Source organism: Myxozyma melibiosi (genome assembly GCF_037950935.1).
Source record: "Myxozyma melibiosi strain Phaff 52-87 chromosome Unknown BZA70scaffold_17, whole genome shotgun sequence".
In the NCBI taxonomy this organism is placed as follows: domain Eukaryota; kingdom Fungi; phylum Ascomycota; class Lipomycetes; order Lipomycetales; family Lipomycetaceae; genus Myxozyma; species Myxozyma melibiosi.
In genome coordinates, this window is record NW_027042931.1 from 50,652 (window position 1) to 73,405 (window position 22,754).

The 22,754-nt window shown below is 54.6% G+C and overlaps 13 protein-coding genes across 13 annotated transcripts; 8 read left to right on the top strand and 5 right to left on the bottom strand.

The window, feature by feature from the left end:
* Positions 1–276: 276 nt before the first annotated feature.
* BZA70DRAFT_300410 (P-loop containing nucleoside triphosphate hydrolase protein) lies at positions 277–2,687 on the top strand (the record flags this gene model as incomplete). Its single annotated transcript, XM_064914705.1, has 2 exons — positions 277–787; positions 838–2,687. 2 exons carry the CDS (start codon positions 277–279, stop codon positions 2,685–2,687), a joined length of 2,361 nt encoding a protein of 786 aa, XP_064765492.1.
* Positions 2,688–2,773: 86 nt separating this feature from the next.
* BZA70DRAFT_285840 (uncharacterized protein) lies at positions 2,774–4,092 on the bottom strand. Its single transcript, XM_064913803.1, is given in 2 exon segments — positions 2,774–3,863; positions 3,875–4,092. The coding sequence occupies 1 exon segment, from the start codon at positions 3,809–3,811 to the stop codon at positions 2,792–2,794; it is 1,020 nt and encodes a 339-aa protein (XP_064765493.1). The 5' UTR covers positions 3,812–3,863; positions 3,875–4,092; the 3' UTR covers positions 2,774–2,791.
* A 22-nt stretch (positions 4,093–4,114) lies between these two features.
* Positions 4,115–5,505, top strand: BZA70DRAFT_285841 (uncharacterized protein). Its single transcript, XM_064913804.1, has 4 exons — positions 4,115–4,297; positions 4,355–4,493; positions 4,548–4,731; positions 4,786–5,505. Exons 1-4 carry the CDS (start codon positions 4,240–4,242, stop codon positions 5,425–5,427), a joined length of 1,023 nt encoding a protein of 340 aa, XP_064765494.1. The 5' UTR covers positions 4,115–4,239; the 3' UTR covers positions 5,428–5,505.
* Positions 5,506–6,545, bottom strand: BZA70DRAFT_285843 (peptidase C13 family-domain-containing protein). The gene has a single exon (XM_064913805.1). It carries the CDS (start codon positions 6,521–6,523, stop codon positions 5,543–5,545), a length of 981 nt encoding a protein of 326 aa, XP_064765495.1. The 5' UTR covers positions 6,524–6,545; the 3' UTR covers positions 5,506–5,542.
* Positions 6,546–7,317: 772 nt separating this feature from the next.
* Positions 7,318–9,041, bottom strand: BZA70DRAFT_285847 (uncharacterized protein). The gene has a single exon (XM_064913806.1). It carries the CDS (start codon positions 8,857–8,859, stop codon positions 7,516–7,518), a length of 1,344 nt encoding a protein of 447 aa, XP_064765496.1. The 5' UTR covers positions 8,860–9,041; the 3' UTR covers positions 7,318–7,515.
* Positions 9,042–9,181: 140 nt separating this feature from the next.
* BZA70DRAFT_313188 (uncharacterized protein) lies at positions 9,182–11,268 on the top strand. Its single transcript, XM_064915013.1, has 2 exons — positions 9,182–10,499; positions 10,562–11,268. Exons 1-2 carry the CDS (start codon positions 9,255–9,257, stop codon positions 11,198–11,200), a joined length of 1,884 nt encoding a protein of 627 aa, XP_064765497.1. The 5' UTR covers positions 9,182–9,254; the 3' UTR covers positions 11,201–11,268.
* Positions 11,269–11,411: 143 nt separating this feature from the next.
* BZA70DRAFT_313189 (uncharacterized protein) lies at positions 11,412–12,353 on the top strand. The gene is made up of 3 exons (XM_064915014.1): positions 11,412–11,584; positions 11,633–11,702; positions 11,759–12,353. The coding sequence occupies exons 1-3, from the start codon at positions 11,516–11,518 to the stop codon at positions 12,280–12,282; spliced, it is 663 nt and encodes a 220-aa protein (XP_064765498.1). The 5' UTR covers positions 11,412–11,515; the 3' UTR covers positions 12,283–12,353.
* Positions 12,354–12,518: 165 nt separating this feature from the next.
* On the top strand, positions 12,519–13,526 carry BZA70DRAFT_285850 (uncharacterized protein). The gene is made up of 2 exons (XM_064913807.1): positions 12,519–13,269; positions 13,326–13,526. The coding sequence occupies exons 1-2, from the start codon at positions 12,662–12,664 to the stop codon at positions 13,336–13,338; spliced, it is 621 nt and encodes a 206-aa protein (XP_064765499.1). The 5' UTR covers positions 12,519–12,661; the 3' UTR covers positions 13,339–13,526.
* A 19-nt stretch (positions 13,527–13,545) lies between these two features.
* On the top strand, positions 13,546–15,023 carry BZA70DRAFT_285858 (cytidylyltransferase family-domain-containing protein). Its single transcript, XM_064913808.1, has 2 exons — positions 13,546–14,412; positions 14,471–15,023. Exons 1-2 carry the CDS (start codon positions 13,900–13,902, stop codon positions 14,855–14,857), a joined length of 900 nt encoding a protein of 299 aa, XP_064765500.1. The 5' UTR covers positions 13,546–13,899; the 3' UTR covers positions 14,858–15,023.
* Positions 15,024–15,413: 390 nt separating this feature from the next.
* BZA70DRAFT_270014 (uncharacterized protein) lies at positions 15,414–16,965 on the bottom strand (the record flags this gene model as incomplete). The annotated part of the gene is made up of 4 exons (XM_064911247.1): positions 15,414–16,543; positions 16,590–16,632; positions 16,683–16,758; positions 16,832–16,965. The coding sequence occupies 4 exons, from the start codon at positions 16,963–16,965 to the stop codon at positions 15,414–15,416; spliced, it is 1,383 nt and encodes a 460-aa protein (XP_064765501.1).
* A 519-nt stretch (positions 16,966–17,484) lies between these two features.
* On the top strand, positions 17,485–19,048 carry BZA70DRAFT_242818 (alcohol dehydrogenase; the record flags this gene model as incomplete). Its single annotated transcript, XM_064910577.1, has 3 exons — positions 17,485–17,766; positions 17,826–17,929; positions 17,983–19,048. 3 exons carry the CDS (start codon positions 17,485–17,487, stop codon positions 19,046–19,048), a joined length of 1,452 nt encoding a protein of 483 aa, XP_064765502.1.
* Positions 19,049–19,124: 76 nt separating this feature from the next.
* Positions 19,125–20,699, bottom strand: BZA70DRAFT_242775 (Low temperature viability protein-domain-containing protein; the record flags this gene model as incomplete). Its single annotated transcript, XM_064910575.1, has 3 exons — positions 19,125–19,425; positions 19,483–20,386; positions 20,522–20,699. 3 exons carry the CDS (start codon positions 20,697–20,699, stop codon positions 19,125–19,127), a joined length of 1,383 nt encoding a protein of 460 aa, XP_064765503.1.
* Positions 20,700–21,836: 1,137 nt separating this feature from the next.
* On the top strand, positions 21,837–22,703 carry BZA70DRAFT_292243 (uncharacterized protein; the record flags this gene model as incomplete). The annotated part of the gene is made up of 1 exon (XM_064914364.1): positions 21,837–22,703. One exon carries the CDS (start codon positions 21,837–21,839, stop codon positions 22,701–22,703), a length of 867 nt encoding a protein of 288 aa, XP_064765504.1.
* Positions 22,704–22,754: the final 51 nt, after the last annotated feature.

Here is a 22,754-nt window from a genome sequence, read left to right on the forward strand (position 1 = left end):
CTCGCATAACAGTCTCTGCACTTTGATAAATCAACTGTCTCCACTCCAAATCAATAATCAGTAACTGCTCACTTCAATCCATACAACATCATCCAACATAACCCGACATCTCGCGATCTGCTGATATCCGCAACTCAAGACGTCCTCAACTAACTTTCAGCTCATCGCTCCCCCTGAATCCTCTCCCAAAATTTACCTTCACCAAAAAATTCCTCATCTTCACTCATCTCCCCATCTTCACACCACACGATCAGCAAGATCTAGTATGGACCCGACATGGCTCCGAAATCTATGAACCTCAACGGCGCCGCAAAGTCGAAATCGGCCGCACCTTCCGCCGCGGCAACGACTTCGGCTCCGCACAAGACTACCACTGCTAGCAAGGAAAAACACACAGAGCCCACGACGGGGTATATAGTACGGCCGACGGCGCCTACCCCCGGCCTACGCATAAATGCAAACCCTACCGTTTTGAAAGCACATGGCGTGGCCAACGGGGATCTTGTCAAGGTCTGGAAAGCGCTGGACTCGGCTTCGGGCGGTGGGAGCAGCGGCGCCAGCGCTGTAGGTCAGATCTTTACCGAGTCCGAGACGGAGAGTATTGATAGCACCGTGCTGCAGCTGTCGTTCGGATTGAGAGGACTGCTCGGTGTTTTCCTTGGCGATAGGGTACGGCTGGAAAAGTACAGGGGAGCTGTGGGTGAAGCTGATAAGGTTGATATTGCGAGTCAAGAGGGTGACGAAGCGCACGTTGATATCGACGAACAAGCCGTTTTGAAAGTCTTACGTGAGTTAAATCAGCTGAGTTTTTCTAGTATAGTGCTAACAAACCTACAGAGACAATCAAATACGTGTCAAGAAATCAGATCATAACGACAGACACCATCAAATTCCGCATCCTCGAAATCTCCACCCTCGCCATCCCACGAACCCAGTCTCCTCCCCCACAAATCTACAAAGTCTCTCCCAAAACTGAAATATCAGTCCTCACGCTCCCCTCCCCCGCCAGCATCGAAACTGCATCTACACCTTCCTCGTTATTGCATCAAAACACCGGGTATGCCAATTTAGGCGGCCTCGCGCACGAAATCAGTTTGATTAGGAAAACTGTCGACCTGCCACTTCTCAGACCGGAGATTTTCTCTCGCTTTAAAGTCCCCCCGCCACGAGGAATCCTACTCCACGGCCCGTCCGGCACAGGCAAAACATCGCTCCTACGCGCCATCGCGCACGAGACTCCACAAGCACACATTCTCTCTGTCTCTGCTAGTTCGATCTTGGGAAGATATTTAGGCGACAGCGAGGCTGCGCTGACAAAAGTCTTTGACGAGGCGCGGATGTTTGAACCGAGCGTGATCTTGATCGATGAGCTGGATTCGGTCGCGCCGAGGAGGGATAGTGAGAGCGGGACCGAGTCCGAAGCCCGGATCGTGTCGACCTTGGTGTCGCTTTTTGACTCGTTTCTCTCGACATCTGAATCCGACTCTGAAGCAGAGGTTGGGAATCGATGCCGCGTTGTCGTGGTCGCGGCTACTAATCGACTTTCAAACGTCGACCCAGCACTACGAAGACCAGGCCGGTTCGACCGCGAAATCGAGCTGCGCATCCCCGACGCCTCCGCCCGAAACGAGATTCTCTCGATCCAGCTCCGAAACATCCCGCACACGCTAACCACCGCCGAGATCTCTGCGATCGCGTCCAAAACGCACGGTTTCGTCGGCGCAGATATCGCTGCTCTCGTGCGCGAAGCCGTCATGTGCGCTGTCTCGCGCGGAGATAAAGAGAGCGTGCAGGTCGCGGAGATGTTTGTTGATAAATCGGATTTCGACACCGCGATGCTGTCTGTGCGCGCGAGTGCCATGCGGGAGATCTTTCTCGAGACGCCAAAAGTGTATTGGAGCGATATCGGGGGCCAGGAGCTGGTCAAGCAGAAACTGCGCGAGACGGTCGAGTGGCCGCTTGCGCATCCCGAGACATTCAAACGGCTTGGAATCGCTGCTCCGCGCGGAATACTGCTGTACGGACCACCGGGCTGCTCAAAGACGTTGACAGCGAAAGCGCTCGCTACCGAGGCCGGGCTGAATTTCCTGTCCGTCAAGGGCCCCGAGATTTTCAACAAGTACGTGGGCGAATCAGAGAAAGCTATTCGGGAGATTTTTAGAAAAGCGCGGAACGCGAGCCCGAGTATCATTTTCTTTGACGAGATCGATGCGATTTCGGCCGCGCGCGGACATGCGGAAGTGGGCGGCGATCGGGTGTTGACCAGTTTACTGACTGAGATGGATGGCGTGGAGAGTATGGGTAACGTGATGGTTTTGGCGGCCACGAATCGGCCTGAGATTATCGACGACGCGCTATTGCGGCCGGGACGAATCGATCGGATGATGTACGTCGGTCCGCCTGATCTGGACGCGCGCAAGAAGATTCTTGAAGTGCGGTTTAGAAAGATGAGTATAGCGGACGACGTGTCGATCGAGCATCTGGCGGAGAAAACGGACGGGTGCTCGGGTGCGGAACTCACGTCGCTCTGTCAGGAGGCGGGATTACAGGCTATGAACGAGGATATCGAGAGCACGAGCATTGCAGGGCGACATTTCGAGAAGGCGCTCGAGGGGCTTAATCGGTCGATTTCGAAGGAGATGATTGAGTTTTACGAGAGTTTTAAGGCGGGAATTAGTCGTGCTTAGTCGTGCTTAGTACTGGTGTAAATATATATTGGCGGATACTAAAAGCCTTCTAAGAATACAGAAATGGCTATAGCATAGAGCGCCAAATCTCCTAATCATACGGCCTAAGGCAGTCGAGTGCGGGTTTGCGCGATCGGACAGTCAGAGAGACTCCACTGCGTCTTCATCGAAACAAACGCTGTGCTGATTGCTACCACCGGATCGATTTTCGACTGGTCGATGAGTAACTCGTAGTTTATCTGTCCCCGCCGCAGAGGTTTCGCTTTCCCCACCACTTCTCTGATCTCGTCGGACTTGCCGCGCCAGTTAACCACCCGCTCTAACCGTCTCGTAGTCGCCGCCCAATGATACGGCGCACCGTCCGCGGCGTAGAAGACGTTGTAGGTGTCGAACATTGTTGATTTCCTGCGGATCTTGCGGCGGCGCATCTCGTCCGGTCCGTCGTGGAACTCGATGACGTGGCCGCGCGCGTTGGGACCCCAGGTCTTGACCTTTGTGCGGAAGCGGATGGTGGCGAGGAGGTCGCGCGAGGGGTAGGAGTACAGCATCCAGACGCCGGATTGGTGGCGCTCGAAGGTGTAGAGGAGATCGTTTGAGCGCGAGAGCACGTTGTAGACGTGGTCGCGTTGCCACCAAGGGCGGTCTGTGCTGTGGGGAGGAGGTGGTGTTGCTGATGCAGATTGCGGAGAGCTGCGGAATGGTAGGAGGCTGCGGAAGCGGGCGCGGAGCCGGAGCCGGTAGTTGTCCAGGTGACGGGAATACAGAAACCGCGGATGGTGGTCTACAGGGTCGAGGTCTGCAGAAGAAGGACTGTCAGCGGGCAAAGGCACAGGTTCGACAGGTTGCAGATCCGCCAGGCGCTGAGGCTCGCTCGAGCGGACGAGTTGGTCAGGGAGCTCGAGGTTGGAGGGTATGCGGATGGTGTCGAGCGAGCGCATGACGTAGTACGCGGTCACGGACGCGAGATCGAGGTCGCGGCGCTGGGGCTCTTTCTTGCGGGACGAGCGGACGGTGGAGTAGATTTTGCTGGCGGCGGCGAAGGCGGAGATGCCTGCGCCTGCTATGCTGAGGCCGGATTCGAGGGCTGCGAGGTCTACGGCGACGAGGGAGGCGGCGAGGAACATCACAAGCAGAGCAGCGAACAGAAGAGTATCAGAAGAGTATCAGAAGAGTATCAGAAGAGTATCGGAAGACAGATGCGAACAGTGAACAGCGAACAGCAACGATCTGAGAGTAGAAAGAGCAGTCAACAGCTAAATATACAAGACAGCGATAAGATTCAAGATGTTATCCGATAACAGATAAACTTGCTTCCTCCGGCCGATATCAGAAAAGTAAACAAATCAGATATCCAAATCGGGGAGGATTCGAAGTTTGTTTTGATCCCGGCGAACGCCGACACGAAATCCTCGAGGCCGTCGGCGCAACGCGTCCTGACCTCCGCCAACCTTAAAATTCGGGGTCCTTTTAACTACTTCGCCGTCCTCGCTCTGCTTTATCTCTGTTTGTTGATACATTGATACAGTAATTATTAGACAGCAATAACAGCAAAATGGTTTCTATTCTCGACCAGGCCGTGTTCGACGAGCAGGTCCGCACAAAGTTCTCTGGTGTGTACTCTTCCCTCGTCGAGATATCAGCTATCAGTACTAACTAATGCTTTCTAGATGTCATTGGCTCGAAGCTGGGCGGCAAGGTGATCTCCTTCTCTGACGAGTTCTTCGCCGAGGCCTCGAATCTTCTGGCTCCGAAGGCTCCTATCCGCGACAAGACCCGGTACACCTACCAGGGTGCCTGGTACGATGGGTGAGTTCCTTCCTATTCCTATCATCTCTGGAACACTCTCTAACAATACGACAGATGGGAGACCCGACGACACAACCCCGAGCCTGCCGACTGGGTCGTGATCAAGGTGGGCGTTGACTCTGCCCGCTTGATTGGCTGCGAGATCGATACCGCGTTCTTCAACGGCAACCAGGCGCCTGCTATCAGCGTCGAGGGCACTTTCCTCGCCGACGACGCTGTTCCTGATAAGGATACCAAGGTGCGTATACATCCCTATCATCTAGAGTGCGCATAAAGTCTAACAAGAGCGTAGTGGACGACTGTTATCGAGAAAACCGAGTGCCTGCCCTCGCAGCGCCACTTCTTTGTCCGCAAAGCCGGTCTCACGACCGAGAACTACAACTACGTGCGTCTCAACATGTACCCCGACGGCGGCATTGCGCGCTTCAGACTCTACGGAACGCCCGTGCCCGTCTTCCCCGAGGCGCTCTCGACCGTCCTCGACCTCGCCTCGGTCTCGCACGGCGGCGTGGCCATCAAGTGTTCGGACGAGCACTTTGGCACCACAGATAACCTCCTCCTGCCCGGCCGCGGCATCGACATGTCCGACGGCTGGGAGACCACCCGCTCGCGCGTCCCCGGCTACGAGGACTGGGTTGTCGTGCGTCTGGGCGCGCGCGGCGTGATCGACAAGGTAGTCGTCGACACTGCTTTTTTCCGCGGCAACTTCCCCGACCGGATCCGCGTCGAGGCGATCGATGCGGCAGACGACACTGCGGCGCTCGCGGCCGCGAAGGACAACTGGACCGTCGTTGTTCCCGAGCAGAAGGCAAAGCCGGACTTTGAGCACGAGTGCGCGGTCGAAGGCGAGACCGCGTACACGCACGTCAAGCTCTCGATGATCCCGGACGGTGGATGCAAGCGGTTACGCGTGTTTGCCCGTCGTGTTTTGTGATTTGCGCCGCTCGTTATGTTTACGACAGTAATGACCTAATTCACTAATGCTATGAGATGTTATAGATCTAATAAATGATACATAATATACAATTAAACTATGCGCCTGTATGCAATTACTCCTCCTCCTCCTCCTCATCCTCGTCGATCTCGATGGCCTGAGCGTTGCCGAAAAAGTCAGTGATGGGAACTTGTGAGAGATTCCTTCGATAGAGATCAGACCGCAAGCCCGCGTGCGAATGGATCTCTGCCGGATCATAAGAATCAAAGAGGTCCTGCAGCGTGAGCGTGGACCCCTTCTCGACCTTTTCCAAAAACTCAAGATTATAGTACGTGAACCGGTCGATGACGGCGACGCCGACGTCCGAGTCTGCGTGGTGCGAGTACGAGGACTCGTCGAGCTCGGACGAGCCGACGGCGACGACGTTGGGCGAGTAGAATTTGCTGTACATGGTGTTTGCCTGGCATGTGTCGATCATGAAGAAGATCTCTTTATACCGCTTTGTCTCCCACATCTGCGCGATCGCGTCGGCAATGTCAAAGGCCGAGATCTCCTCTGCGTCCTGGAACTTGAGGAACTCGTTGCCGCCGTGGCCGGTCATGTAGATGAAGATGTTTGAGTTTTCGTCCGTGAGCAGGCGCTTCGAGCGAGGGGTGACTGCCGGATCGACTTTGTCGGTCAGCACCCGGACAAAGGCCTCGACAGTGACCTCGTAGCCGCGGTAGTCGACCTCGATGTTGTTGGAGTAGAGGTCGAGCGCGCGGTCGGCGTTGTTGTAGACGGTGCCGGGGAACGCGTTGCGCGGGTTGCAGGCCACGTCGTCGGCGAGCATGAGGATGATTTGCGAGTCCGGGATGCCGAGCCGCTTGACGGTGCGGTACATGCTCAGCACGTTCGCCAGGTGTCTGTAGTTGAACCAGAACCGCGAGGTTGAGACGAGAACGGCCCAGTTGTTTGTGTGGTTCGAGGCCGGGCGCGCGGCCAGCTGGTCGGTTAGGTACTGCTGCAGCTGTTCGTCGGGGATTGCAGAGTCGTCTGCGTTGACTAGCAAAAGAGCTGCTAGCAGTATTATGCTGTATAATATCCTCATCCTCATCTCTGCTGTGTAGTTGGTGATGGTGATGATCTTGAGGATTACCAACCGCTGAACACTGTTTTGATAGTAGTCACGTGTCATTTATTTTATACACGTGATGCCAACTGACACCGCCGAGTCGCCTTCGATATTCCCATTGCAACATTTGATCAAGTATCTACTTCAAGCTTGAGGATACCGATACTCACTGCACCTGTCTGTTTTTGAGCAGGGCATACACAGCACAAGAACGGTACAAGCAGCAGCTTGAACGAGAGGCAAAAACAGCATACACACCATGGCTCTTGCAGGAGACCCAGGGAAATCAGGCAGCGGGGGCGAGAACGATTTGATTCCGCTGCCGATTAAAAGGTCGCTGAAGTACATGTCTGCCGTGACAAAGTGTTCTTCTACCGTGAGTTGTCTTTGTTTTTGTTTGTCCTAGTTCAAAGAAGGAGGAAGTTGCTAATGGTGAAACAGTCCTCGTCAGCGATTAGTTGTCTAGTACAGTCCGGTCTTCCATATTTCTCAGTCGACCCGTTCACATGCATGGAGAAACTCGTCGTCGTAGGCGAATGCATGCGGAAAGAGATGGGCCGGGAGTCCGGTTCCGGCACCGGATCTGGCTCCAGCTCGCTCTAATTGGAATATGAATTTTGAACAAGACGAAAAGAAAGAAAAGCACATGAACAGGTCGGTCAGGTCGAGGTAATAGAAATAATTGCTGTATTTTTTTGTTTTATGTTAGGAGTTTAGTTATGCTTTGTTTGTTTGTTTGATTGGCATGATATGATAAAAGAGATCGGTCGTATTTATGTACGTTAATGAATACATCTAATTCAAAGTATCTATACCGAGAACTCCAGCCGTGACAAAGCTAGTACAAGAGAACAAGAGAAAATGACCAAGATAGCAGAGAGTTGCAAGACAAGTAGAAAAAAGACAAAATAATCAAAAATAGCAGAGGAGAATGACAAGCATAAAAAAAGACATAGAAAGACAGATAAAAAGAATCAGAACTCGGTGCCGGCGACGAGACGGCCGTTGATCCAAAACTTGGTGAGGTTGCGGTCGTCGCCGTTAAACAACCACTTTGCGACCAAATCCTCGTGCTTGCCGCGCTCCCAATCAAAGATATCGACCGGGGAGTTCTTGTTATCGAGCGCGACAAGCTGGGCGTCCCATTTCTTGCCGACGACAAAATTGCCGACTTTGGAGTCGAGGCCGCAGACTTCCGCGCCGCCGAGGGTGGAGAGGTAGAGCACCTCGTCGATGGAGAGCTTGTGGGTTTCTTCGCCCTTCATTGCCAGATGGCGCGAGACCAGCAGGGCCTGGCGCGCGGTGTGCAGGATCGAGGGCGTGAATCCTCCCGAGACGTCAGTGCCGAGGCCGACTTTGACGCCGGCGTCGAGCAGCCATTTGACGCGGGTCTCGCCCGAGGTGAGCGCGGAGTTTGAAGCCGGGCAGTGGGCGACGCCGCAGCCGCGCTTGGCGACGAGATCGCGCTCGTCGTCCGAGAGGTGGACGGCGTGGGCGAGGATGGTGCGGTTGGTGAGCAGGCCGAAGGTGTCGTAGACGCCGGCGTAGGAGTCTGCGTACGGGTGCAGCTTGAGGGTGGTCTCGATCTCGAGCTTGTTTTCCGAGATGTGCGTCTGCACGGGGAGGTGTTCTTCGGCGGCGACTTGTCCGAGCCAGGCCATGAGCTCGCGGGAGCAGGAGATGGCGAAGCGCGGGGTGAGGATCGGGGACACGGTCTCGAACGCCGGATCGATCTTGCGGACGTGGGCGATGACTGCGCGCGTGGCGTCCTGGGCGGCCTCGAGAGACTCGTCGCAGTAGTAGTCCGGCGAGTTTGCGTCCATGCAGCAGCGGCCGATGAACGCGCGCTGGCCAGCCTCGAGCGCGAGGTCGGCGAGGATGGAGGTGCCTTCGACGTGCACGGTCGCGTAGTAGGCGGCGGTGGAGGTGCCGTGGCCGAGGGTGCGGGCGATGACGCGGGAGTAGATTGATTTGGCGACCGCGGGGTCCTTGAACGAGGACTCGAGCGGGAAGGTGTAGGTGTTGAGCCAGTCGAGCAGGGTGGTTTTGCCAAAGAGCCCGACGTTGGGGTACTGCGATGCGTGGATGTGGGTGTCGACGAAACCAGGGAAGAAGAACGAGGTGGCCTGGTCGACGGGCGCGACGACGGAGTACTCGCCCTCAGCCCAGCCGTGTTTCTTCGCGGCCTCGTCCGCGGCGGTGTTGTGCTCGACAAAGACGATCGTTCCCTCGCTGTCGACGCCGACCGCGGCCTCGACGATCTCGAGCTCGGTCTGGCTGAGGGAGTGCACGATGGTGCCAAAGTAGACGGTGCTCATTGTTGTGGATGGTGTTTATGCAGCACTTGATCGAAACCGAGTAAAACGAACAGGAACAAGAACAGCGTCCTTCTCTTCTTCTTATCTTTTTTCTTCTTCTTCTTCTTCTTCTTCTTCCTCCGGCGGTGAACTATCTCAACTCCCTCCGCAACAGCGGCCAACGCCGCAGCGTAGGCCTTCTCCGACACCTTAATGAGCCGCATGCACGTGACACTCTCTACTAAAGAGGAAGACCTAACCCGGGGCCGGCGGGGCGCGGTTAGGGTTTGAGCCGAGCTGCAGCCAGAAATTCTCGGTTGCTCGGTCGCGTCGGGCAGCGCGTCGTTTGTTTACCCTTTGTCTCTTCTTCTTTCTTCTGTAGAGGATATTGTTTGGATATAATAGTGATAAGAACAATGGCGTCCTCTCTCTCGCCATCATCGCCCTTTGCTCTGCCCGAGCAGTTCGACAAGGCGTTGCGCGTGTACTATGTCGCCTTTGTCGAGTTCGTCGACTACCGCCCGGACGCATACCAACCGCCTCCCTCCCCGCGGCAGGCCAAATCGCGCGACCGCCTGCGCCGAATGCCGCGCGTGCCGTTCGCGGAGCTGTCGACAGATGTCTACGACGAACTGCGTCGGCGGCAGCAGTTTGATGCGCGGCCGGACACGACGCCGGACAAGCTGCCTGCGAACGAGGGGTTTCATCCGAAGCGGAATCAGACGCGGAGTCATCTTGCCGTGCTGCAGCAGGCGCGGTTTAAGGATTTGGTGATGGATGTGCTGGCGGAGGTGATTAGACGGTCGCCGGGGCTGACTGATGCGAGCGAGCTTAATCTGCCTGGAAACGAGACGCCGCCGTCGATTTCGGTGCCGGTGATGGACAAGCCGCCTGCGCCGCGGACGATTACTACGACCACGAATGCCTCTGCGCCATACCAGGAACGCCAGGAGATCGGGATGGTAGATGAGAGATTACCAGTCGCGCGCACGTTGCATACCGCGACACTGGTGCCGGAGAAATCAACGATGGTTGAGAAATCGGATGATTCAGATGATTCGGAGGATGACGGCGGATCGTCTACCGCCTCGCCGCAGCGATCGCCGCGTAAGATCCTCGAGCCGCTGCGTGCCGCTCCACCTGCTCCTGTCCTCCAGGTTGAACCAGCGCGGTCGCCTGCCGAGCCCTTACGGTCGCCTATGGAGATCCAGATGCAGCAGCAGCAGTCGCAGCAGGTGCCGCAGCTGCCTCCTGCGCGGTCGATGGAGTCACCACAGTCACCGTCGCAAACGTCCCCACGAAACCCGCAGCGCGACATTTTTGCGCAATTGCAGGAGAAATACAGTTCACTGGAGGAGAAAGCGTACGAGATGGAGACGGAGATCACGACGTTGCGGGTGAATTTGGTGGAGAAGGATAAGCAGCTCGAGTTGCTTTCTGGGACGGTGGAGGATAAGGGTAGTGAGGAGAAGATACGAGAGTTGGAGGAGGAGCTGTTTAGGACGCGGGCGGCGAATAAGAAGATGACGATTGAGGTCCAGTTGATGGAGACTGATCTGGATAAGTTTAAGGAGGAGAGGAAGAAGTATGCGACGACGAGGGAGGTGGTTGGGTTGGACGAGCATGAGAGCCTACAAGCTAAGCTGCAGAACCAGAGTCAGGTGTGTTTTTTTTTTTTTTTTTATGACTGAGTGTATTTTTGAGTGTTTGCTAATAGCTATAGGTGATTGAGGAGGTGCGGGCCGAGACGGTGCAGCTAATTTCAAAACTGCGAGAACTGACTGAAGCCGACAAAGCATGGCGAACGCGAGTCGAGCGACTGGGCCAGCAAGTGAAAGCACTTGAGGTCGAGAACACAAGACTACGAACGCAGCAGAGCGAGAGCGCTCAAGTGGTGCTGAACGGGCGCGAGAGTGCGTCGCTGCGGTCGAGCGCGGGTGGGTTTCAGAAGGCGGTGATGGCGCCCGGGGGAGCGGTTGAGCAGAAGAGTTTCGCGACCTTTCAGATGTATGTGGATGAGGTGCTGCGGTTGGCGCCGTACGTCGGAGCCGCGGAGGAGGATGACGAGCAGGTCAAGACGAGGTTTGTGGACGCGGTGCGCATGCTCGTCGGGGCAGCCAGACAGGTTTCCGGGGACGATGAAACCCCGCTGCGCACGGTGGCCACGAACCAGCAGTCGTCGGCCACTACGAAGCTGAAGCTGAAGACGCGGATCACGGCAGCGTGCAATAATGTAGCGGTTGCGGCGAAGATGCAGTGCGTGAGCGCAGGCCTGGCGCCAGTGTCGGTGCTGGATGCGGCGGTGGCGGGACTTGTGAGCAGCGTGGTGGAGTTGGTGCGGGTCGTGAAGATCAGAGGATGATGTATTGTTTTGATACTGATGAACTAGAAATGATTATTGTACGATAATAACACGGTTTACTACTTCTATTTCTGTATGTGAGGTGGTGAGAGGACGCGTTGCGACGCGTTGTGCGGCTGCGACGCGTGCGAGGGCGGCGAATTAGAGTTTCGCGTACCTGCGTCGGAAAAGTAAATTGGGCGAGGATGAGACCCCCTCGACTCCGGCCGCGACTCCTTCATCTCCTTGATTCGAGGTGATATATAAGAGAGGGTCTGCTGTGCTGCTGCTGTTTGAGAGAAGGATAGAGATTGTCTGGAAGTACTGCAGAACGAAATGAATCAATACCTTGTGTCTGCTATATGTCTGTTATCAGTCCTTCGGCCGTGTCTGGCGCACTCTTGGGTATGTTCACTAATCTATAAGTATGAGAGAAGATGCTAACAGCTGCAGATTGATATTCTCTATGCGACTGACCCCGATACTGGAACAATCAGGTCTACCGGCTACATCCGCAACTACCGTGAGTCTTCTCCGTTGTCTCCTCGAGTTTTATAAGGAGTACACTGACAAAAGCAGAGGGCCACATCGACCTGGACGAAACCTACCACCTCCTCGACCCGACCGCCGCTTCGGCAGTCTGCGCCTCGAACCAGCAGACCGCGACATACTCCTCCGAATACCCGATGCTGACCGCCCGTCCCGGCGACAACATCACCGCGCACTACGAAGAGAACGGACATGTGACGCTGGACTCGCTCGCACCGGATTACAAGCCTCATCCGGGCTACTACGCGTGGCTGTGGACGGGCGAGCCGGGTACCGAGCTGACGACCGTGGGCGAGATGTTAGAAGTCGATAACGTGCTGGCTGGACCGTTTACGTTCGACGACGGCAAGTGCGCTGTCGCGGAGGGCAATCCGTTTGGCGCGGGCCGCACCGTGCAGCCGTGCGTGGCGACGTTCTGGCTGCCGTATGGATTAGTTTCGGGGACGTATAGTCTGGTGTGGGCGTGGCATTTTCCCAAGATCCCGGCGTGCGAGACGGGGGCTACGTTGGAGTTTTATACGTCGTGTTTGGATATCTACGTTGATAATTCGTGATGTTGTGTGTACTTTTTCATCCTGGCGTCGGTTTGGTTTATCTAATTGCTTATAATATAATACATCTGCTCTACTATAAGTATACAACTTCTCATACCATATTACACCTACTCCACCTACAAACATACAACTATCAGATATAATCTCTGCTATATGACGTGGCGATCACGTGCGGTATTTCCCAAACAGGCAACGAAGCGCAAAGCTGCGACACGCGCGCGCTTACGGATTTGAACAACAAACTGTTTTGCTGGTGCTGTTGTTGTTGTTGTTGTTGCTGTTGCTGTTATTGCTCTTCTTGTTCTGTTTCTGTTATATCTGCTTCTTCTTCTTCTTCTCTTCTTCTCTTCTTCGTCTTCATATTCATCAGCTTCTTGACATGTCCTCGGCTCCGAAACCAGATACCCACAACCCGCCCCACACCCTCAACTACGCAGCTTCCTACTACGCAGCTCCTCAACTTCCTCCAACACCTCCGTCCGCAGTAGACAAGGTCCCTTCCCAGCTCCTCCTCGACGCACCTCCAAAGGCACCTCTGAAGACACCCCTAAAGACACCACCACCACCTCCTCCTCCGTTTGCGGCTGCAACCACAGCTGAAAACACAAAAGACACGCAAGATGAGCCAGCTCCTTCCCACAACTCCATCTTCTCCCACAAACCAGACATCACCTTCGCCGACCTCTCGCTGACCGCGCGCGACGCACAGAGAAACCTCGACAATGATCTCAGCCGGACCGGGCGCGTCGGCCGTCTCGTGCGGAGCGCCGCCTCTGCGCCCGTGGCGTCAACATCAAGAGCTACAACCGTCAGCATCGCGCTCAAACCCGCAAAGACAAAGTCGCTGCCGGTCGCGTTCGACTACGCCGACGACGGGAGGGACTACGAGCGCTCGGAGGAGGAGCTGATTGAGCGGGAGTGCGTGTACGTCAGACGGTGCTTCAACTGCTTCAAGCCGTGGCGGGGTGAGAGTGCGATCTGTAATTCCTGTATGATAAGATGAGCTCTGGTTTTGTGGAGTGTGAGGGCGAGGGCTAACTAACTATCTATTCATAGGCACACCGAAACCGATTGAGATTCCGTGGCCGTGGGTGATCAGGTCGCGACAGATCCACGAGGCGCAGGTTGCTCGCGCACGCCATATTCGGAAGATGACTGGGCATTTGCCGTAGGTTGGATATGTTTGAGACTGTATTGATGTTGCTGTATTGTTAGTTGCTGTATTGATAGTCGCTGTATAGTATAACGTTGCTATGATCTTGCCTTAACCTTGATACTGCGTCAGTGTGCGCTGTGGTGATAAGCCCTGCTTTCACATATGTGATGTCCTCCTCTACTCTCTTCCTCTTCCTCTTCTACCCTTTCACCTTAACATACTCTTCCCTTCTCTCTACTCTCCTCTATTCATCAACACATCTACTATTCTCTCTCTAACAGAAGATCATTACCTAATCCCTTACACATGCCGCCGCACGAATAAAGTTCTGACTCCCTGGCTGGTTTTTCACGTTCACGGCGCGTGGCCGAAGCTCAGCAAATACGCATTTGCCATCGACGCAGCGCTGCGAATACCGAATCTCCACCTCGAATCTAGAAGAAATATAAAAAGGCAAAAACATGGCATCTTCAGCCGTTGCTTCAGGCAAAGGCGCAGATACAGCGGCACGGACGCGCGCAGCAAAGACGAACGGGGATGCGGCGACCCTGCAAGTTCCCGGGACCTCCTCCAACCTCGCAAACGGGAACGGGAACGGAAAGACCGCATCAGCGGCCGACATCGCGTTGACCCCCCGGTCACGGTCGCCGGTCGGGCTGATATCGTATCATGAGCGGTACCGGTATTTTATCCACAAGCACGAGATTCCGCGCAAAGTGCTGCATGTCTCTATCGGCTTCCTCACGCTCGCGCTGTACTCGCGCGGCGTGCAGCTGTCGTCGGTGACGCCGGTGCTGGTCGCGTTGTTGGCGATCATTGTCTCGTTGGATGTCTTGCGGTTCAAGTCGAAGGAGTTTAGTGTGTTTTATATCAAGGCGTTTGGGTTCCTTATGAGAGAAAGTGAGGTCGACCAGTGGAACGGCATTGTCTACTACCTCCTCGGACTCATCATCGTCTTTCTCTTCTTCCCGAAGGTACCTTATCCATATCCCTATTGCTCTTTTAACTATTCATATATACTAACAGCACCAGGACATCTCCATCCTCGCCGTCCTCCTCCTCTCCTGGTCCGACACCGCCGCCTCCTCCTTCGGCCGCGCATACGGCCACCTGACCCCCAAACTCTTCCGCAACAAATCCCTCGCGGGCTCGTTCGCGGCCTTCTGCTCCGGCGTCTTTGCATGCTACCTGCTCTACGGCGTGATTTTCCCGCGCACGCCCGAGCTGATTGCCTCAGACGTGCTCGCCTGGCGACCGCACACTTCCAAGCTCGATCTTACCGCGCTCTGTGTCTTGAGCGGGTTTATCGGTGCTGCGGCGGAGGCGATTGATTTCTGGGGACTCGATGATAATCTTACGATTCCGGTTATCTCGGCGGTGTTCTTGAGCGCCGTCATGCGCTTCTTTCGATTAGATTGAGCGCAGTATATATCACAGTGATGTATTAATGACATATAGACTCTCATTCTTGCTGTTCTTCGTCTCGAAGAGAGCTACTCCTCCTCCTCCTCCTCTTATTTCCCTCTCTCTTCCCGCTACTCCAGCTCGCGTTTTATGTTCTCTAATAGAACCCCCCCCCCCCCCCGAGCTCACAGCACCTTCTTCACTACTTCTATTTCCTTCTTTCTATATTTGTCATTTGTGGGGTGTTGAGATTGGATGGACCGATGTACGATAGTTTCACTTTTCATGTTTTTTCTGTGTCTGCTTCTGTGTTTTTGTGCTATTTTATGACATCAAATCACTTGTATTTGATTTACTTTGTCGATGACTTTCTTCTTTCTTAATTCGTCTTGCTTTGTTTAGTTCAATCTGGGTTTAATGCATCATCTATTCACGTTACTCCTGCTTTTGATTAAATGAAGATTTCTCTAATGAAGATAGAGTATAGAGAGATTAGATTATTAGAGTAAAGAATAATCAGACGTCTCGCTAAAAATGTGCATCACAACCGCATAAAACTACATACACTACACTACACCTCCCTCCAGCTCATCTCCTTCTTCTCCACCCTTGGCGTCTCGATCCTCGCCGCGTCCCCGAACGGATCATCTTCAACCTCATCCTCGTCCTTGATCGCCATCTTCGCTTTAAACTCCGACAGCAGCGGACTCTTCACCGGAATCGGCGGCGGCCGTCGCTTATGCGCCAACTGCTCCGCCGTGGGGACATGTCCGCCCGCCGACGGCGTTCGCGAGTGCGATGATCTTGAAGAGGAGGAGGAGGCGTGCGCGGAGGCCGAGCGGCGGGTGGTTGTCGCGTTCTTGGATGTGCGGGCAAGATCGCGCTCGAGCTCGTCTTCTTCCGACTCGCTGTCGTACTCCTCCGAGTCCGAGTCCTCGTCGATCGGCTGGCTCATCTTATCATACAACTGCAGCGCGGCGACGAGTTCCTCGTTGGCGTGGATAAGCGAGCCGATGTAATCCTCAGACTCGATGTGCTGGATGAACCGCAAAACAAGCCGGCGCAACTTGCGACATTTGTTGAAGCACTCGGTCGCGCGGATATTGTCCGTCGACAGCTCCTTCTCGCGGTTCACGAGCTTCAGTGCGTTCTGCAAGTTCGTGGCTTCAGTGCCTGCTTCCGCGAGCGTGCGCATCAGCAGCGGTTTTTCTTTCTGTAAATCAAACGTCGGGCGTTTGGACCCGCGCGGGGTACTACCCGCCGCCGTGCTCGACACGCGCGAGGTCGAGGCGGAGGTCTTTGACTTGCGCGGGGCGGGCGACGAGGGCCGACTTGAGCGGCCTGTTCGTTCGGATCTGGTGCTTGGACCTGCCGCGCCCGAGCTCGCTCTCGGCCGGGTTGGTTTCGGCGGTGGCGCGTCGTCGTCGTCGTCGTCCTCAGCATTACCGTCGTCGTCGTCCTCGTCGTCGTCCATGTCATCGTCCATATCGACGAACCGCGGCTGGCGCTTTGCGGGCGCGCGTTTCCGCTGCGGGAGTTGCTTGTAGAGCATGCAGAGCTGGTGCATGCCTTGCACGTCTTTGTACTTGCTTGCCCATTTGAGGAACAGCTGGCTTAGTTTTTTCTTGACTTTGATGTCGGTGAAGTTGTCTGTTGCCAGAATGCGCATGCGCTCGAGGAGAGGTTCGTCGGCGAAGGAGGCTGCGGAGGTTAGCTGGGGTGTAGTCAAGAGTGAGAGGATATGTACCTTGGAATCGTTTGCTCCCGTTCTCAATCAGCGCGTCCATGAGCTAGACGATGTTAGCACTGTAGAAGTAGTATGAGAACAGCATAAACGTACAGTCAGAGCGCGGAGCTGGTTGTGAACTGTTCCGTATTTGAGCTTTTTGCGCAGCGCCCGCGCAGCTTCGGTAGGTCTACATCCTCACTAATCAGCACAACACTCTCTGCAATACACAAACTACTCTTCAAACAAAAGCAGATACACACCCGGTCGGACTCAGCCTGATGGTCTCGATGAGATCAAATACGCCAGCGACATCGTCCTCTTCAAAGTCCTCGGTGACGAGCCGGTCGATGGTGACTGTGATCGCGGTGTACGGGTGGTCTGTGAGGAAGCCCATTCTGGTGAGTTGAGTCGCTCCGCACGCGGCAGGTCTACGAGCACGGAATCCTGTGAGGTCGAAGGGGGGAGTGTATAAAAGAGGTGAAGAAGGCAGTGGCAGAGAACTATCGAGATCATCTCGGCGCGGTGTTTTGTTGCTTCTTATCGGCGTGCGTGGTGTGTTGTGGGTGAATAAACGCGGGTGAATAGTGGGAAGAACACAGGTATGATCATATCCAAAATAGCGCACTCGAGTACACCCCGCCATCCCCTCCTTCGACCTCTTTCTCGCAGTATTTTTCTATATTCGATCTAATTGAGTCCCGATCTGCTATTCTCAACAATAAACATGTTAAAAAACAGACATTCACCGCAAACCGCAGCCGACGGTCGAAATCTGGGCTCCGGAACCTGTGCGGCTCTGTGGGGTCGCCCGGGTTTTAACCCACCGCCGGCTTCTCCAGATATAAACCGTCCTCCTCCCTTCTCTTCCTCTTCTTCCTCTCTTCTTCTCTACCTACTCCGCTTCTACTTCACCATGCTCACAAAAGTAGCCCCCACCGTCCGCCAGCGCGCGACCTCGCTCCTCCGCACGATCCAGAACCACTCCGGCGCATGTCCCTGCCACGCCTGCCAATCCGGCCACTTCGGCAGCGCGCTCGACGCCGTCCGCAAGCTCGCCTCCGCCCCGCCCCAGAAGGAGTACGCGTTCGAGCTCGCGGCGAGTAACATTCGCTATGGAAACGGCGTCACGCGCGAGGTCGGCATGGACTTTAAGAACTTGGGGGCAAAGAAGGTTGCTGTGTTTACCGATAAGACTGTATGTCCCCTCATTCCTTAATCGGGTAATTTCGCAGGACTGATCCTCACATCCTCCAGATCCTCAATCTCGACCCGATGAAGAACGCAATCGCTGCTCTGGAAGCCGAGGGCGTCCAGTACGAAATCTACAGCGATGTCCGTGTCGAGCCCAAGGATGGCGCGTAAGTCTCTCCCCTTCTCTCTCGCTCTCTCTTCGAGTATTGACACATCGCAGAGTCAAAGACGCAATCGCCTGGGCGAAGCGCACCGCACCCGACGCGTACCTGGCCGTTGGAGGTGGCTCGGTGATGGACACTTGCAAGATTGCGAGTCTGTACGAAAGCTATCCCGACGCCGACTTTCTCGACTTTGTCAACGCCCCGCTCGGCAAAGGCCGGCCGATCGATAAGAAGTTGAAACCTCTGATTGCGGTCCCGACCACGGCCGGAACCGGGTCCGAGACGACGGGCACGGCGATCTTTGACCTCGTGTCGGCAAAGGCCAAGACCGGAATCGCGCACCGCGCGCTCAAGCCGCTGCTCGGAATCGTCGACCCGATCAACACGCGGTCGATGCCGTCGCAGGTCAAGTCGTCGTCCGGGCTGGACGTGCTGTGCCACTCGCTCGAGTCGTGGACCGCGATCCCGTACTACGAGCGCGTGCCGCGGCCGACGAACCCGCTCCTCCGTCCGGCGTACCAGGGCGCGAACCCGATCTCGGACGTGTTTTCGTTCGAGGCGCTGCGGATGACGGTCAAGTACCTGCCGCGCACGGTCAAGGATCCCGAGGACACGGAGGCGCAGGAGAAGATGCTTCTTGCTGCGACCCTCGCGGGTGTCGGGTTTGGCAACGCGGGCGTGCATCTCTGCCACGGACTGTCGTACCCGATCTCGGGCATGAACAAGGGCTACAAGCACGCCGGCTACGCGGTCGACCACCCGATCATCCCGCACGGAGTCTCTGTCGCAGTCACTGCGCCGCAGGTCTTCAGGTTCACGGGACCGACCAACCCGGACCGTCATTTGCAGGCCGCGGAGGTGTTTGGGGCAGATATCTCGAACGCAAAGGCGGAGAGCGCGGGCGAGATCCTGGGCGAAGCGGTGCAGAAGTTCTTGATCGGGCTGGGCGATCAGCCGAGGGGTATTTCCGATCTCGGGTTTACAAAGGAGGATATTCCTGCGTTGGTGGACGGCGCGATGCCGCAGAACCGGGTGTTGATGTTGGCGCCGAACTTTCAGCATGACGATGAGCGTAAGCGGGAGGATTTGGCAAAGATCTTGGAGGCGTCGTTGACTTACTAGGTGGATGTATTCATGATGTATTTGCTGTATTCTCATCCATGCAATAATAAAACAAAATAGTTCCAGTTATTCTCAATTAATCTCGCAAGCGATATCTTTTCTTTAGATCCTGCGTCCTGGGCTTTCCCAGCTCGTCTTTAATCTCTTGCAACTGATCCAACCCCCTTCCGGTCCATTTATTTACTTTTCCCCGACTAACTCCCGGCATACCAGACGAGACTCCGTAGGCTGCGGCAGTAGGTGGTAGTTTTGAGTTAGAGGAGGAGGAGGTGGTGGTGGAGGAGGAAGGAGCTTCGCGGAGGAGACGTTTGCCGACGACATTGTAGTTTTCGAGAAAGTCATCCATGATTGCGTCGAATGCTGCGGACTGCATTTGTCTGTTTGCAGCTTTTTTTGAGTCGGGTGTTTCGTCATCTGACTCGACGGCGGCGGACATCGAGAGCGAGTTGATTAGATCTTGTGCGTCGTCCTCTTCGTCCTCTTCTTCCTCGTCGTCGTCTGACTCGGCGTAGAGTTTCTCGATTTGGTCGAAACGGTCGTCGATGAGGGTAAGTCCCTCGTTGCGAAACATGGCCGAGCTCGACATTGAAAAGCCGGTGGTAGACGTGCGGGCGCCGCCGCGAGTACTCTTTTTGCCGACGCCTAGCTTATGTGCGAACGAGGCGAGCGAGCCTAGGTCGTCTAGGTCTTCGTCTTCGTCAAAGTCGTCGTCTGAGGAGTCCGCGGCGGCTCTGTTCTTTGAGATTTTGAATTTCGCGAATTCTTTCTCCCAGCCTGCTCCTTCTTCTTCGTCGTTGTAGTCGTCGTAGGCGTCAGCGACGGTGGACTTGGCGAGACTTGGATCGTCTTTAACGATAGCCTGGAAGATATCCTCATCATCCTCAACATAAGCTTCATCCTCAAGAGCTTCGAGGACTTCACGGAGATCAGGGTCCATGTCCGGTTGCAGACCGGCGATTGCGTCGGGAATGGCTTGTTGGTCCTGGTATGTGCGCTTGACGTGCTGGTCACTCGGCAGCTCGAGCACTTGTTTTGCTATATCTTCAGTAGCAGCAGGCGCAGACGTCTGAATATCATCCTTGAACGCGATCCCGCGCGCTCTCCGCCCGGCCGCGGTGGATGAAGAGGAAGACTTTGCAGCGGGGATGAAGACAGCGGTGCCGTCTTGGTTGCGGCCGATCTCGCGTAAGTGCTGCATGTAGTCGTAGGAGGAGTCGTCGTAGGTGATGCCGTAGAGCGCTGCTTCGCCTTCGTTTTCGCGCACGACGGAGGAGAGACCTGAGGCTTGTAGGTCTTTTAGTGTTTGTACGTGGGAGGAGGGGAGGGGGAGCAAGTCTTCTTCTTCCTCCTCCTCCTCTTCTTCTTCTTCATCCTCTTCTTCCTCTTCATCGTCGTCCTGTCCATCAGGAGCAGCAACAGAAGTAAACCTAACATTCCTCCGCTTCGTTTTTTTCTGCACCTCGACAAAAACACCAGTGGGCGCTTCAGGGTCGTAAATCAGCGGGTCTTCCTGCGATCTGTGGACGAGTCTGTATTTGTGTGCTGTTTTGCGGTTGATGCGTTTGGGTGGTGCTGCTGATGCTGCTGATGCTGCTGCTGCTGTAGAAGAAGCAGCTTCAGGAGAAGCAGCATCTCTCTGGGGGGTGGCCATGGTGGGTGTGAAGGTGGTGGTTGTGTGAGTAGTTGGATGCGAGCTTTTCAATATTTTTTTATTTTTTATTTTTTATTTTTTATTTCTATTTGGTTGGGAGTTGTATGATTAGTCAGTGTTGAAGTAATGATGTTACATAAGGAGTTACATGAGCCAATGCCATCTTAATATAGGTGCAGGTTAAGACTATGCACTACACTATACACTACACTACACAGTACACTATATACTATATGTATGGTATAGATGATGTAGATGACACGATATAGGCACTATATAAGGAAATAATAACTATATATAAAAGGCATCGATGAGGTGGACAGAGAACACGAGGGCTGAGCGATAATAGCGCACTGCATTGATATGAGTGTGAATGTGGTGAGCAGTACTATAATCTACTGCTTGTCAATATGACTATGATACTATATACTATATACTATAATACTATTTACTATAACAACTATATACTATAATACTAACAACTATACAGATAGAGATCAAGACTCAGGGAAACAGATGAGCACAAGGGGATGACAGAAAACTTCTTCGGATCTTGGCAACGGAATTCGCCGTGGTCTTTAGCCTGATTGTGGATTCTGCTGTATTATTCTATTCTATTGTATTATATCTGTTCTATTGTATTATATCTATTGTATCTATTATGATATAATACAGCAACTGTGACTACATTCCATCACTTGTTCATCACAATCCTGGCGGGTGGCCAAAGACAGCAATCAGCAATCAGCAAAGACAAAGACCCACAGCTCCTTCTCTTTTTTCTCTCTTTTCTCTCTCTTTCTCTTCTTCCTGTTATATTCTATTGTGTATTATATCTAATAACTATTCTATATATTCATACCACATCATATCATATAATCTTTTATCAACTATCCTCTTCTACTCTCCTCCTCTCTTCTCTCCTCAGTCGGCTCGGTCGGCCCGCGCTGCTTCCCAATCCAGTATCCACACCCTAACCCGCCTGTACTACGTCGTGCAGAAACCCAAAACTCGGATTCCCTCGAAGATACAAAACTCCTCCTCCTCCTCCCCTCTTCCTCATCTCTCTTCTATCTACACTATTCTACACTACTCTACACCACTATCCTACTCTATACACACCATGAACTACCTCCAATGACTACAATAACTCCCCTCGACCGATACTCGGCAAACCTCGCCCTCTTCGACAGCGGCTCGATGGCCCTCCCCGTCCCCGCTGTCTCCTCCTTCCACTCCCACTCCCACTCCCACTCCCACCCCTCCTCCACCTCCTCCTCTCTCTCCCAGGCCTCCGCCCCCGCCCGTCCCCAGGGCCCCCTCTCCCTCCAAGCAGACTACGCGGCCTCCTCCAAGCGCTGTCTGCGCATGCGCCACCGCCGCCGCAGACTCCACAACAACCGCTTCTCGGACCGCTCGGATTCGGACTCGGACGGCATCGACACGGATTCGGATGACGATGAACTGAAGCGGGGGCGCTCGCTCACGCGTTTCGGCGAGAAGAGCAGCGATTGTAGTTGTGCGTCGGGGTCGCGTGTGATGTCGACCTCGCGCGCGCTGCTGTCGGATGATGAGGATGAATATCAAGACTTTGACGACGGCGACGCGCTTTCGCTCTCAAAGTCGGTCCCGCCGGATGTCATGGAGGAGGTCGAGCGGTTCAAGCGGTTGCTCGAGCAGGCTAATCTCGATCAACGAATGGCCGCCTATCGACCCAGTCTCGCAGGCGATGCTCCATGTCCCTGCGACGACGACTCTTCCGAATACGACGACGAGGAGTTTGACGACGAGTCCGACGAAGAAGAGGACGACACCGACGACAAAGAATCCCTCGATTTTACAAAACAACCAGTTCCCTTCCCCTCCATCCTTCACAGACAACAGACTAAGCAGCGGATGTGCTGCTACCCCGTCGCCGAGTACTCTGCCGATGCAGATCCAGGTCGCGTCGTGCGCGTCGATCATATCTCGAAGGACATTGTTCCTCCTCATGTGAAAGCGTGAGACTACTAGAGTACTACTATCATAGTTGTACTTATGATGATTACGACTTAT